Source organism: Mustela lutreola, chromosome 17 (genome assembly GCF_030435805.1).
Source record: "Mustela lutreola isolate mMusLut2 chromosome 17, mMusLut2.pri, whole genome shotgun sequence".
NCBI lineage: Eukaryota > Metazoa > Chordata > Mammalia > Carnivora > Mustelidae > Mustela > Mustela lutreola.
The window spans coordinates 9,374,373-9,389,826 of record NC_081306.1 but is presented as its reverse complement, the minus strand read 5'-3'; the positions used below and the strand labels follow the sequence as shown (position 1 = coordinate 9,389,826).

Here is a 15,454-nt window from a genome sequence, read left to right as displayed (position 1 = left end):
TTCTTAGATCGCTTTACAGTTACAAAGAGATTCATGCACACTATCTAATTTAATATTTGTCTAAGCAACCCCATGAGATGGATACTGTTGTTATCTCAATTTTTCAGATGGAGAAATTGAGGCTTAGGGAGATTAAGTATCTTCCCCAAGGCCACATCATTTGTGAGTGGTAGAACGAGGACTTGGTTCCAGGCCGTTTGACTCCAGAACCTTTTATCATTTGATCCTATTGCTTCCCCCATCGTGGTGAGTCTGAAACTCTCCAGCCTTAACACCATTCCCTCCACTGACCCCTCCCAAATCTCTATTTTTATAATGTGGTTTCTGAGAATGCAAGTTGTCTTCTAGAGGCAGCTGTCAGTTTACAGCAAAAGTAATTTCTTTTCGCTACTGTCCTTAGAGGAGACAGTGGTTTCTCCAAGGAGCTGAAGAGGTCCCAGAGACCCTGGCTACTTTCAGGATGATATCCTTTGCTGTCATGGGAGAAGCTCCATACAGATGGAAAGTAATCTGTTGCATTTCATGAAAAGTCATCTTTGAATTGGTTTACTATAAAGAAGACATTTTAAATACAACAGTCTTTTCAGAGCCGGGATTTGTAAAGATTCACGGTACACTTGAAATGAGCTGAGAGGAAAAAAAAACACCTCAGGGCCTGTCCGCCCCTGGGGAAATGGGAATGGGTGGTCGTTGCACACTGGCGCCACCCGGAGCCTGACATCTCCATTGCAGGCACAGCAGCCAGAAGGGCGGGTCCCTTCCTCAGGGGTTTCGTGTGCACAGGGGATCTGGAGGTCAGTACTGACCACACATGGTCTCAGTCAAATCCCCCAAAACAATGGGGTTACTGAGATACCACCATTTACCTGCCTCACCCTAAGAGACATCTGATCATTTATTTTCCCTCCTGATCCACCATCCTAGTTCTAAATGCTATCTGTTTATCCTTGCGGGGTTTTAGTAATAGTATCCGAAATGCAGAAAAAAAATTTTTTTTTGGCCCTGGGTCAAACAAACACAGACGTCTCGTTAAGGAAATTGGGGAAGAAGGGGTCGCACCGTACCTGAACCTTGGCTTACATCTGTCTGAAGAAGTTGCTTGGCTCGAATGACATCAACATTCAGTCTCCCAGCACTCGGGAGGTAATTCAGTGACAGAAGCAGCTCCCCCAGCTCTACTTCATTCTGCAGAGAAAGGACATGGTCAGGAAGTTGCTTTTTTCTTGTATTCCTTCTTGTACCTACTGGGCAGGAAAGTGACTCCAGCAGGTCACACATGGGCTTCTGTAGGTAGATCAGTTGACAATGGGTACCTCTTTCTTTGATTTCTTTTTAGCCTCTGCCCCCAGTTATCCCATCTATCTCAGAAAGTTCTTGGGGTGCACAGGTGGCTCCATCGGTTAAGTGCACAACTCTTGGTTTTCGCTCAGCTCATGATCGCCCTTTCGTGAGATCGAGCCCCGTGTTGGGCTCTGGGGTCCGTGCAGAGTCCACTCCAGACTCTCTCCCTCTCCCTCTGCCCGCCCCCTGCTCATGCTCTCTCTCTCTCTCTCTCAAATGGAAAAATAAAAAAATCTTTAAAGAAAAAAAGTTTTTTCTGTTCTTGGACTGCTTAACAGCAGCAACAACATACTAACCACAAAACTTGCATAATGATAACACATAAATGTGACACATCAAGTTCTGTGATCAGCACTTTATATGTAATAACTAGTTCAATCTTCATAATAAATCTGTAAGATGTTAGAATTACTCTTTTTTTTAAAAGATTTTATTTATTTATTTGACAGAGAGAAATCAAAGTAGACGGAGAGGCAGGCAGAGAGAGAGGAAGGGAAGCAGACCCCCTGCTGAGCAGAGAGCCCGATGTGGGACTCGATCCCAGGACCCTGAGATCATGACCTGAGCCGAAGGCAGCGGCTTAACCCACTGAGCCACCCAGGCGCCCCAAGAATTACTCTTATTTAATGATAAAACTGAAGATCAGAGCACTGAAATGATATGTCCAAGGCCACACAGCCAGAAAAAGTGGTAGCCCTTGCATTTGGACACAGGGAGACTGATTTCAGGTAATCTGACCATTATCCTCTTCTGCCTCCCAGCAGGATGAACTGGGAGGGGGAGAACTGGGGGTCAGAACACCCTGCAGGGCAACTATGTGGCTAAGAAATCTGTTCTCAACCTGCAGTCCACAACAGAGCCCAGGCTTCCCATCTCACTGCACCAACACTCAGCCTGTGACACAGCTTGTTAAAAAATACTCATTCTGTGGCTCAGGTCATGATCCTAGGGTCCTGGGATCGAGCCCCACATCGGGTTCCCTGCTCAGCAGAACACCTGCTTCTCCCTCTCCCTTGGCCCCTCCTTGTGTTCTCTCTCTCGCTGTGTCTCTCTGTGTCAAATAAATAAGTAAAATGTTAAAAAAAAAAAATACCCATTCCCTGGATAACAATACTACCGCACTGGTGGGAAATTCACCCAGGGCATGATTCCTTCCACACTTCTAAAAGTACCACGAAAACATGAGGCCTCCACTTCTTTGTCCCATTGTTATTATTTATTTATTAAAAGATTTTATTTATTTATGACAGAGAGAGATAGTGAGAGAGGGAACACAAGCAGAGGGGAGCTGGAGAGGGAGAAGCAGGCTCCCCGCCAAGCAGGGGGCCTGACATGGGGCTTGATCCTAGCACAGCGGGACCATGACCAGAGTTGAAGGCAGATGCTTAATGGCTGAGCCACCCAGGTGTCCCTCTGACCCATTAAAAAAAAATTATTGTAAAAACTTGCAACCACATACAAATTACACAGGGGACTGTAACAAATCTCCATATACTCACCACCCAGTGGTAACAATTATCAGAATACTTCTTTTGCTAAAGGCTGCTTCATTGTGTCTTAGTCTGTACTTGTCTTGGTTCATATAACAAAAATACCACAGACTGGGTGGCTTATAAACAACAGAAATTTCTTTCTCATAGTTCTGGAGGCTAGGAGTCCAAGATTAGAGTGCCAGCATGGTTGGGTGAGGGCTGTCTTCTGGGTAACAAACTTTTCGTGTCCTCATTTGGTGGAAGGGACTAGGAACCATTGTGGGGCCTTGTACGTAAGGCACTAACCCCACTCAGGGGGGCCCCTACCTTCGTGACCTAATCACCTCCCAAAAGCCCTATCTTGCAACACCATCACATTGGACGTTAGGATTCTAACATACGAACTTTGAGGAGATACAAACCTTCAGACCACAGCATATCTACACACTGACTTGCAAAAAATTTTAGTTGAATATTTTAAACCACGTCCCAGACATGATGTCATTTTACCTGTATATCCTTCAGGGTGTATCTCCAAATGGTAAGGACATTAAAACAAGTATTTTTAGCATGGGAAATTTCCAATCATATTCAAAAGAAAGCACAATAGTACAAGGAAACTCGCTCAGATTCAATAATTATCATCTCACACCAATCTTGATTTACTTATACCCTCATTCAACTCCCCATACCATTGCGAAGTAATACCCAAACATAAAATTTTTCTGTAATATTATATATAAATATATATATGTGTGTGTGTGTGTATATATATAAAAGATCAGATTGATCTATGTATTTACCCAACCATCCACCAGCTATTCAGTCTTTGTCCACCCATCCATCCATCCATCCATTCATCCATTCAACCTTTCTTCCTCCATCCATCCATCCATCCATCCACCCACCCATAATCTCTATCCATCCCTTTCATTATCAGTCGTTCCAGCAGCTCTAGAACATAGCTTGGCACACAACAGATACTCAACGAACATGGGTTGACTAGATCCCCAGTCAAACCAAAAGATTTCTGTACTGAGTGAGCTAGTCCCCAAACAAGAAACAACCTCACACATTAACTCAGAGGTTGCAAACTATCAGCCCGTAGATGTGTTTTATTTGGCCCACGTCAAGCTTAAATGTAATTGCCTAATAATTACTTAAAAATTCAAGAATCAAGATATCTCACACGTTTAAAAAAAAAAAAAAAAAGATCTAGATTTCCTGCCTTGCTTGAAAAACGAGAAGGTCCAGCAAGGCTGGGCCCACATTCCTACCTGGCAACATCTGGTCAGAGCACAGCGTCCCCTTAAGATGGGAATTATCTCCTTCATTTAATTAGGTCCCCATTTATCCTTCACTGCTTTACATATGAGCTCACAGGTTTTTCAAGACAGAAATGGTGAACTCAGTGTCCTGAGCGATCGAGGAAATTCCAAGCCCCTATACACAGTTTCTAGGGGTTTCCCCCTTGTTCGTGAAGGTCTGGAAGATGCTGTATCCTCAGGGCCTGACCCTGCAGATATATTTATCCTGAGACAAGAAATACTGAGAATTCAGCTGGCTCCTTCCTATCCTTATGGAGTTAGCTCAGAGCCTTCCCTGCTTCTACAACTAACCTGTGGCTCATCTCATGATATAGCTTCACAGGTAAGGATCCTAACTTGTAATTCAGTCTGCTGACCTGGTGAAAAACAGATTTGGCCAATCTAGTGTTATCAACGGTAGTTTAGGTAGAGATGGACCCAACTGAGAACAAAACAATGCAGCAGGAAATCACCCTACAGACATAGACCAGTGGTTCTCAAACTGGGAAAATTTTGCCGCCACCACCCTCAATGTCTAAAGACATTTCAGATTGCAGAACTGAGATGGGGGATGCTACCGGGATCTAGTGGGTAGAGGCTAGGGATGTGATTCAACATCTTCCAACACAAGACAGCCCCCCCCGACCCCCAAAACAAAGGATGATCCAGCCCAAAATGGCCACAGCATTGATTGAGAGACAAGCGACAGAAGAGAGAAAGGGGAGATAGATATCTCTTTTACAATAGAAAAAAAAGTCAATATCCGTTGACTCAGTATTTCCATTTCCAGGAACTTACCCCCCTGACATACCTCACTGTGCGTCACAATGTGCATACAAGAATAAAAATTACAGGATCATGACCTTGACAGAGTGACTGTGGGCCATGACGTGCAATGACTGGGAAGCAAATAGCCCTGCCTTCATGGAACATACACTCTGGCGGGGGAGACAGAGAGTAAACAGACTGAAAGAGACACAAACAAGGTGATTTCAGATACGGTGGAGTACTAGGGAGAAAAATCCAGCAGGGGAAGGGAGATGAGAGTTCTTTCTGGGGTGAGGGAAATGTTTGTATCTTGATTATGGAGGCAGTGACATGGGTACATTTGCCAAAGATCAACTATTCAAAATGCACAAATGTACTGTAAGCAAATTATATCTTAATAAAGTTGATTTGACATAAGCAAGTAGGGCAGAATATTATTAGCACTTGTCAAATCTGGGAGATGGGTACCTGGGGGTGTATCACTTTATGTTAGAAATATTTCGTTTAAAAACATATTAAACATTTAAAACATGTTTTAAAAAATAAATATTAAAAAAGCAAGCACAAAAACTTAGGGTAACAGAATGGTGACTGATAAGGTGCGCTTAGGGGCCACCATGTCCGCCGCGGTGGTCAGGCAAGGCCTCCCTGAGGTGAGGTTTGAGGAAGGCCTGAAGGAAGTGTGGAGGGGAGGGGGACACAGGAGCATGGAGGTGGGAAGAGGGAGAAATCCAGGAACACAGTGAAGGCCAGTGCGGTTGGGGTGCGCTAAAATGTGGGTTCTGGAAAGGTCCACGGGAGCTAGAGAAAGCTGCCCAGGGGTTGACCTGTGGGAGTGTGCCCATCCCCAACCCTACAGGAGATCGTAGAAAAGGAATGAGGCCAGTTACCAGCTCTCATTGCCTAAGGAGGCCCTTGATCAAGCCCTTTCCAGAGTGGAGAGAGTTGGGCCACTGACCAACCTTCAACAAGACAGCTGTCTAGTGTCATCTCCAATTTTTCTCTTTCTGAGAAGATTGTTTTTTCATCTCACAAAAAAAAAAAAAAAAAAAAAAAAGGGAAAGTTCTTTTTTTCCTCCTTCCCTTTGAGGGCTACAAGCGTCTGCTCTCTCCGCCCCACCCCAACCCCAACACAAGCCTAGCAAGGTCTGCACGATGTATTTTTCCAGGGGAAGTTGTCCCATGGACCCAGCCCTTCTTTTCGTCTGCCACGCTTTGGGAATGATCAATCTGCAAGACAGTCGTCTGTTCCTCAGGGTACAGTAGGTAGAAATAAAAAAGAGGGCTAACTGAACAATATCCAAAGGTTCACTGCTTTATTAAACAAACATTTATTCTACAGTGACTCAGTCCTAGGCACCAGGACCCCACAATCATCATAATTATGGCAAACTTTTACTGCGAAATCACCCTAGGCCAGGCACTGGTTCTGCTAAGGCTAAATCTCATTTCTTCCCCTCAACAGCTCTAGGGGCTCCCACTTTACAGATGAGAGAATTGAGACTCAGAGAAGCCAAGGACACCTCACGATCACATTCTGAGTAAAGACAGGAGGCAAGCGCAGCCTCCTTTAACTCTTATACCACATTGTTGGTAGTGAAAGCACAATGCCACCAACCATTCAATAGGGGAATAGGGAAGATATTAGGGGGAAAAAAATCTTGGTGGGGAATAGGGAAGATATTAGGGAAAAAAAAATCAAAATTTCAGTGGCCTCACACTCCCTAGGTTGGCTCTAAGAATGCCACCACACTAGCAGCAAAGAGAAAATAACAGGTATCTGATGCAGGTGTGGAGAAAGTGGGAGCCTGTGCCCAGTTGGTAGGTTTGGAAAATGGCACAGCCGCTGTGCTCCGTGGTCTGATGGCTGTTCCTTAAAAGGTTACAACCAGACTTACCATATGACCCAGCAATTCCTCTCCGTGGTATTTCTATTCTACCAGGAGAATAGAAAAACTTGTACATGAATGTTCGCGGTTGCACTGTTGGCAACAGTGGGGAAGGTGGAAATGGGCCAAATATCCACCGATGGGTAAACGGACGAATGTTACGAAAAGAAATGACATATGATACATGCTATGGTATTGTGTAGCTAAACCTTGTTAACATTAGAGTAGGTGAAAGAAGCCAGACACAAAATCTTATATGGTATGATTCCATTCCTGAGATATCCAGAACAGGTCAATCTCTGAAGACTAAAGCAGATGGGTGGTTGCTGGGATCTGGTAGGAGTGGGGCTGGGGCATGGGGGGCAGATACAGGGAACGATCGCTTAGTAGGCACAGGGTCCCCTTCAGGGTGATAAAAATATTCTGGACAGGGCACGGTTCTATTGGGAATGTACTAAATGTCACTGAACCGTACACTCTAAAATGGTTAGATTGATGTGATGTGAATTTCACCTCAATTAAAGCAAATTATGGGTCTGCAGTATTAATCAGCCATATAAACCTGACCTAGTGCAAGACATACTGAAGCACAACCCATGCCGGTGAGGGGCACAGTTAAGGAAACCTTCCTGGAGGAGGCCTTTAAGTCTTTAAAAATAAGTAGGATGTGTTAACTAACCATATCATGGTAATCACTTCAAAATATATACATGTATGAAATCAAGATATTGTACCTTACACTTACATAATATTATGTCACTCAGACAACTATATTCCAACAGAAGTAGGAAAGAAAAAAGATAAGTACAATTTTGTCTAGCCAATATTTCAGGGAAGGACACCCCCTGAATGAAACAGATGAAACAGAATGAGAGAATCTTTCACCACAGTCCCAATACCCTTTGTTGTTCTGGCCCTGAAGTTCTTTATTTCCTAACAGAAAGTCCCAAGTAACTTACTATTAATAATAAAGCAGGCAAGATGATTAATCACTTGGATTTCTACAATAATCAGTGAGTCTCTCCTTACAAGTAACATTACTGTCACTCATTTATAGTCTTGGTTTTTGAACATCGCTTTGTTTGTTTTTTAAATGGGAAAGACAACGCTGGCTTCACCCTTAGGCAGAACAGGTATGTGCTCTCAATGCCCCCAACCTCTATTTCAAATTAAAAAAAGAAAGAAAGAAAGAAATACATTTTTTGGCAAGAATATAATATCTGGATGTTCAGAAGTAATGGTGAAGTCATCACTATGGAGAAATTAAACCACTGCAGTTATCCTGAATGACTTATGATGGGAGGCTCCACAATTTTCAGGGCTTAGGATCTCAAGATCATATCTTTACCCAGGCCAGGAGAAAGGAGAAGGTTCTCACTAAACTCAGGGTCTTTGTCCCAGAATATGTGATACATCTGAACAACAACGTTCACTCAGACATCAAAAACTGCAGCTCTAAATAATCAGAGGGCAAAAATGTTCTTTGAGGGTTCCTGAAGACAGCATCTTCTTTGTCCTTCTTCCATAGAAATATCTGATGCTAAATTTATAAGCTGACCAGCGGCCAGATGGTAAGGAACTTAGATTATGGGAACAGAAAAAGTAGGACCATTTAGTCAGTAGCTCCCGAATCTGCTCTTCCTCCCCCAAAAGAATCACGAAATTTATGGTGATCTTTGTGGACCCCATTAAGTACTGGACCCTTAACCTTATATCAACCTGAGGGCAATTTTGCCCTCCCCTACACCTCTAGAACATTTGGCAATGTCTGGAGACATTTTTTTGTTGTCACAAGTGGGATGAAGGTTGCTACTGACATCTACTGGATGGGGGCCAGGGATGCTGTTAAAAATCTTACAAAGTGGGACGCCTGGGTGGCTCAGTTGGTTGAGCAGCTGCCTTCGGCTCAGGTCATGATCCCAGCGTCCTGGGATCGAGTCCCATATCGGGCTCCTTGCTCCGCAGGGAGCCTGCTTCTCCCTCTGACTCTGCCTTCCACTCTGTCTGCCTGTGCTCGCTCTCACTCTCTCTCTCTCACAAATAAATAAATAAAATCTTTAAAAAAAAAAAAAAAAAAATCTTACAAAGTACACCCTCGCCCCCTCAATACAAATGATTTGGCCCAAAATATCAGTAGTACTGAGGCTGAGAAATCTTAACTACGATTCTTTTCTTATCCGATTCCAGCCTGAACAAATGTTAATAGCAACCAAAGACTGAATTTTTCTTCAAGAGATATGAGGACAAGTCCTTTCACTAGCTCAGATGAGCCTCTCTTGGATCTTCTACAGACCAAAAGAGGATAGGGCACTAGCTGTAAGCCAAAGATCAAGCTAAATTCCATCCTTTCTCTTCCTCCTTGGGCTGGTCTTCTTCACTGCAAGCAAAGACCCAAGTACCCGATACAAAACCCCTCCCAAGAAGTGGGCTCAGCTGCCCCAGGAAGAATGGACTGCTTATTCTGGGAGAGTCTCCAACTCCAAGAAGTCTCCCTTCTCCCATCCAAATTTAGTCAGATAAGGTTGGCATGTCACAGCGAGAATAATTTGGTCCAACACTCTAGGTTTATAAAAGAAAACTGAACCAGGACATTCTCTCACTTCCCTATGTAATATCCTCCATCCACGACTCTTAGAATGAAAGCCAACGTCTTTAGCCTCATCTAGAGGCATCTGGCTAGCTCAGAAGAGTATTAGACTCTTGATCCCAAGGCTGAGAGTTCAAGCCCCATGGTGGGTGGGGATTACTTAATTAAACATAAAAAAGAAAAAATAAAGAAAAAGTCCTAGCCTCATCTAACACAAGATTTATTTATCAGCCTCAGCACTACTTGGGGCTAGATCATTCTATGTTGTGGGTGCGGTCCTGTGTACTGTAGGATGTTTAACAGCACCCCTGGTCTCTACCTACTTGATGCCAGTAGCATACCAACCACCTAAAATGTCTGTATACATTGCCTAATATCCTCAAAGGCAAAATCCCCCTACTGAGAACCACTGATCTACCAGAATCCAAATAATTGGACCATGACCTCCATCTCAGACCTCATCCACCAGCCCCATCTGTCTCCTTTCTCTATTCCTTGAAAACACAAGACCATTCCTGCAGCAGGGGCTTGCACCTGTTACCCCCTCAGCCTGGAAATGTCCCTTCAAACGTCACCTCCTTATCTCTGCATTCTAAGACTACCCCATCAAAAATAGTCCCCTGTCTCCCTCACTTGAATGCTTCTTTTCATTTTATTTCTTATTATTTATTTCTTATTATTAATTTATTTCATTTTATTTCTTTCTTTCAAGGCACTTTGTCCTTACATGATGTTTTCTTGCCATCCACGAAGGCAAGGACAGTATCCAACTCTCCATCACCATGTCCATAGCGCATGGAGCAAATTCCATCCAGATGACCATGACAACAGGCTACTCGGGGAGGAGCAAGATGGCAGAGGAGTAGGAGACCTAAATATCATCAGGTCCCAGGAGTTCAGATGGATAGTTATCAAACCATTCTCAACAGCTACAAACTCAACAGGAGAGAGAAGAGAAGAGCAGCAAATCTAGGAACAGAAAACCGATCGCTTTCTGGAAGGCAGGACGTGGGGAGAAGTGAATCAGAGCCAGCATTCAGGAAGGCAGACCACGAGGAGGGGCCAGCTCCCAGCAAGTGAGAGAGCAGCGGAGCACAAAATCATAACTTTTAGAAGTCTGCTCCACTGAGGGACGTCACTCCAGAGGCTAAGGGCGGGGGGTGGGGGGTGGGTTCCTCACGGGAACAGTGTGGTCTCAGGACCCGCAGAGATACAAAAAGACCGGGGGTGTCTGAGTGTGGCAGAGCTGCCAGGTATAGGAGCGCAGAAGCCCGTGGCAGAGATGAGGGCTCTCAGCTCGGGGTTACCTTTAACCATGATCCACGGCACAGTCCGGACACTGCTCTTTAGGCAGGGACCCCCCCCCCCCCCCCAAGACAAGTGGCAGATCTGGGGAGACTCACCTTCCTCCTCTGGGAGAAGCGCTACAGGAGCGAGCTGCAGGGATCTGCTGGGTTTGGGAGACTCCAAATGGAGCCGTGGGGCAGAGATAGAAATGCTCGGTCACAGGTTGGGTGAGCTCGGAGTGCGACTGGAGACCACGGAGAAGGGGGAGGGATTGAGTGCTTTTCTCTGAGAGCGCACTAAGAAGTGGGGCCCCGAGCTCTTAGCTCCTACAGGCTGAAGAACGGGAGGCCGCCATTTTAATTCCCATCCTCCAGAGCTCTACGGAAAGCGGTCAGGGAACAAAAGCTCCAAGAGCGAACCTGAGCAGATTACTTAGCCCAGCCCCTGGCAAGGGTGGTGCAATTTTGCCTTGGGCAAAGACATTTGAGAATCACGGCAACATGTCCCTCCCACAGAAGATCAGCAAGAACATGGAGCCAAGACTAAGTTTACTGATCAAAGAGAACTGCAGAACTTCAGAGAAACGGGAAAGCAACACACAGAATTCATAGCTTTTTCCCCACAATCCTCTAGTCTTTTAAAGTTTATTTTTAAAATTTTTTTCTTATTCTATTTTTAATTTTTCCTCTTTCCTATTTGAACATTTTTAAACTATTTTATTTTATCAATACCTTTTTAAAAATCTTTTAAAATTTTCATTGTTATAGTCATATTTTTATCCCTTCATTGTATTTAACCTTATTTTTGGTATACACATAGGGGTTTTTTCTTTAAAATTTTGGGATACAATTTCTTCTAATAAATCAAAATATACCCTAAACCTAGCACATGGCTTTGTTCTAGTCTCCAGCCTGATCACATTTTTTCCTCTTTTTTTCTTTTCTTTTCTTCAACCAACTTCTTATCAATTCCTTTCTTACAATATTTTTAAATTTTCATCTTTACAGTGCTATTCCATCCTTTCATCGTGTTTACCCTTATTTATATATAAGTAAGTTTTTCTTTCTTTAAAATTTTGGAAGGTAATTTCTTCTTTTTTTTAAATTTCTTCTCACAGACCAAAATACACCCAAAATCAAGTCTGTGACTCTGTTTTATTCACCAATCTAATATATATATATAAAATTTCATATATATATGTTATATATACAATTATACAAACCAAATATATATTTCATATATATATATATATGAAATTTCTTTTCTTTTTTTTCCCCCTTTTCTTCTCCCCCCTGGTTTTGAGTCTCTTCTGATTTGGTTTTGTATATTTTTCTGGGGTCATTAGTATGCTTTTAGTATTTTGTTCTCTCTTTCATCTATTCTTATCTGGAAAAAATGACAAGGTAGAAAAACTCACTCCAAAAAAAAAGGGAACAAGATGCAGTACTGATAGCTAGGGAACTAATCAATATGGACATTAGTAATACATCAGAACTAGAGTTCAGAATGATGATTACCAAGGTGCTAGCTGGGCTCAAAAAAAGCATGGAAGATATTAGAGAATCCCTTTCTGGAGAAATAAAATCCCTTTCAGGAGAAATAAAAGAACTAAAATCTAACCAAGTTAAAATAAAAAAAGTTATTAATGAGGTGCAATAAAAAAATGGAGGCTCTTACTGCTAGGATAAATGCGGCAGAAGAGAGAATCAGTGATATAGCCGACCAATGATGGAGAATAAAGAAGCTGAGCAAAAGAGAGACAAACAACTACTGGACTATAAGGGGAGAACTCGAGAGCTAAGTGATACCATAAGACAAAACAGTATTAGAGTAATTGGGATCCCAGAAGAATAAAAAGGGAGAGGGGCAGAAGGCATATTGGAGCAAATTACAGTAGAGAATTTCCCTAATTGGGTGAAGGGAACAAGCATAAAAATCCAGGAGGCACAGAGAACCCCACTCAAAATTAAAAACAGGTCCACACCCTGTCATCTAATAGTCAAACTTAGAAGTCTCAATGACAAAGAGAAAATCCTAAAAGCAGCTTGGGACAAGAGGTCTGTAACATACAACAGTAGAAATATTAGATTGGCAGTACAGAGACCTGGCAGGCCAGAAAAGTCTGGCATGATATATTCAGAACACTAAACGAGAAAAGCAGGCAGCAAGAATATCCAGGTAGCCTGTCATTGAAAATAGAAGGTGAGATAAAAGGCTTCCAGGATGAACAAAAACTAAAAGAATTTGCAAACACCAAACCAGCCCTACAGAAAATATTGAAAGAGGTCCTTTAGCAAAGAGACAGCCTAAAAGTAATAACCAGGAAGGAACAGAGACAATACACATTAACAGTTATCTTACAGGCAATATAATGGCACTAAATGCATATCTTTCAATAGTTACCCTGAATGCAAATGGGCTAAATGCCCCACTCAAAAGACACAGGGTATCAGAATGGATAAAAAAAAAAAAAAAAAAAAAAACAAGACCTATTGATATGCTGTCTACAAGAAACTCATTTTAGACCCAAAGACACATCCAGACTTACAGTGAGGGGGTGGAAAGCAGTTTACCGTGCTACTGGTCATCAAAAGAAAGCTGAGGTGGCAATCCTAATACAAGATAAATTAGATTTTAAGCCAAAGACCATATTAAGAGATGAGGAAGAACTCTATATCATACTTAAAGGGTCTGTCCAACAAGAAGATCTAACAATTTTAAATATCTATGTCCCTAACATGGGAGCAGCCAATTATACAAACCAAATCATAACAACATCAAAGAAACACATCAACAATAATATAATAATAGTAGGGGATATTAACACCCCCCTCGCTAAAATGGACAGATCATCTAAGCAAAAGATCAACAAGGAATAAAGGCTTTAAATAATACACTGGACCAGATGGACATCACAGATATATTTAGAACATTCCATCCCAAAACAAGTGAATCCACATTTTTCTCTAGTGCACATGGAACATTCTCCAGAATAGATCACATGCTGGGTCACAGATCAGGTCGCAACTGGTACCAAAAGATTGGGATCATTCCCTGCATATTTTCAGACCACAATACTTTGAAACTAGAACTCAATCACAAGAGGAAAGTTGGAAAGAACTCAAATACATGGAGGCTAAAGAGCATCCGACTAAGAAATAAATGGGTCAACCAGGAAATTAAAGAAGAATTTTAAAAATTCATGGAAACAAATGAAAATGAAAAAACACAACTGTTCAAAATTTTTGGGACATAGCAAAGGCAGTCCTGAGAGGAAAGGATATAGCAATACAAGCCTTTCTCAAGAAACAGAAAGGTCTCAAGTACACAACCTAAACCTACACAAAAAGGAGCTGGAGGAAGAACACCAAAAAAAACTTAAATCCAGCAGAAGAGGAGAAATAATGAAGATCAGAGCAGAAATCAATGAAATAAAACCCAAAAGAACAGTAGAACAAATCAATGAAACTAGGAGCTGGTTCTTTAAAATAATTAATAGGATTGATAAACCCCTGGCCATACTTATCAAAAAGAAAAGAAAAAGGACCCAAATAAATAAAATCATGAATGAAAGAGGAGAGATCACAACCAACACCAAAGCAATACAAACAATTATAAGAATATATTATGAGCAACTATACGCCAGCAAATCTGACAATCTGGAAGAAATGGATGCATTTCTAGAGACGTATAAACTACCAAAACTGAACCAGGAAGAAACAGAAAATCTGTACAGCCCCATAACCAGTAAGGAGATTGAAGCAGTCATTAAAAATCTCCCAACAAACAAGAGCCCAGGGCCAGACAGCTTCCCAGGGGAATTCTACCAAGCATTTAAAAAAAAATTTTTTTTTAAGATTTTATTTATTTATTTGACAGAGAGAGAGAATCACAGTAGGCAGGCAGAGATAGAGAAAGGGAAGCAGGCTCTCCGCCGAGCAGAGAACCCAATGTGGAGCTCAATCCCAGGACCCCAAGATCATGACCCGAGCCAAAGGCAGAGGCTTAACCCACTGAGCCACCCAGGTGCCCCTCTACCAAGCATTTAAAGAAAAACTAATACCTATTCTTCTGAAACTGTTCAAAAAAATAGAAATGGAAGGAAAACTTCCAAACTCATTTTATGAGGCCAGCATTACCTTGATCCCAAAACCAGACAAAGACCCCACCAAAAAGGAGAATTATAGACCAATATCCTTGATGAATAAGGATGCAAAAATTCTTATCAAAATACTAGCCAATAGGATCCAACAGTGCATTAAAAGGATTATTCACCATGACCAAATGGGATTTATTCCTGGGCTGCAAGGTTGATTCAACATCTGCAAATCAATCAATGCGATACAATACATTAATCAAAGAAAGGACAAGAACCATATGATACTCTCAATAGATGCTGAAAAGCATTTGACAAAGGAAAGCATCCTTTCTTGATCAAAACTCTTCAAAGTGTAGGGATAGAGGGTACATAACTCAATACCATCAAAGCCATCTATTAAAAACTCACGAGAGTATCATTCTCAATGGGGAAAAACTGGGGGCTTTTCCCCTAAGGTCAGGATCATGGCAGGGATGTCCACTATCACCACTGCTATTCAACATAGAACTACAAGTCCTAGCCTCAGCAATCAGAAAACAAAAAGAAATTAAAGGCATCCAAATTGGCAAAGAAGTAGTCAAACTCTCACTCTTTGCAGGTGATATGATACTTTATGTGTAAAACCCAAAAGATTCCACTCCAAAACTGCTAGGACTCATACAGGAATTCAGTAAAGTGTCAGGATATAAAATCAATACACAGAA

At 42.1% G+C, this 15,454-nt stretch overlaps 1 protein-coding gene across 15 annotated transcripts in view; it reads right to left on the bottom strand.

Moving 5' to 3' along the window:
• SYT17 (synaptotagmin 17) overlaps window positions 1-15,454 on the bottom strand; it is a 134,379-nt gene that overhangs the window by 79,365 nt on the left and 39,560 nt on the right. For all 15 annotated transcript variants that reach the window (XM_059154235.1, XM_059154238.1, XM_059154224.1 and 12 more), the window contains one exon: window positions 1,065-1,185. In XM_059154235.1, coding sequence (XP_059010218.1) covers window positions 1,065-1,185 — 121 coding nt within the window. The remainder of the gene's footprint in view (window positions 1-1,064; window positions 1,186-15,454) is intronic.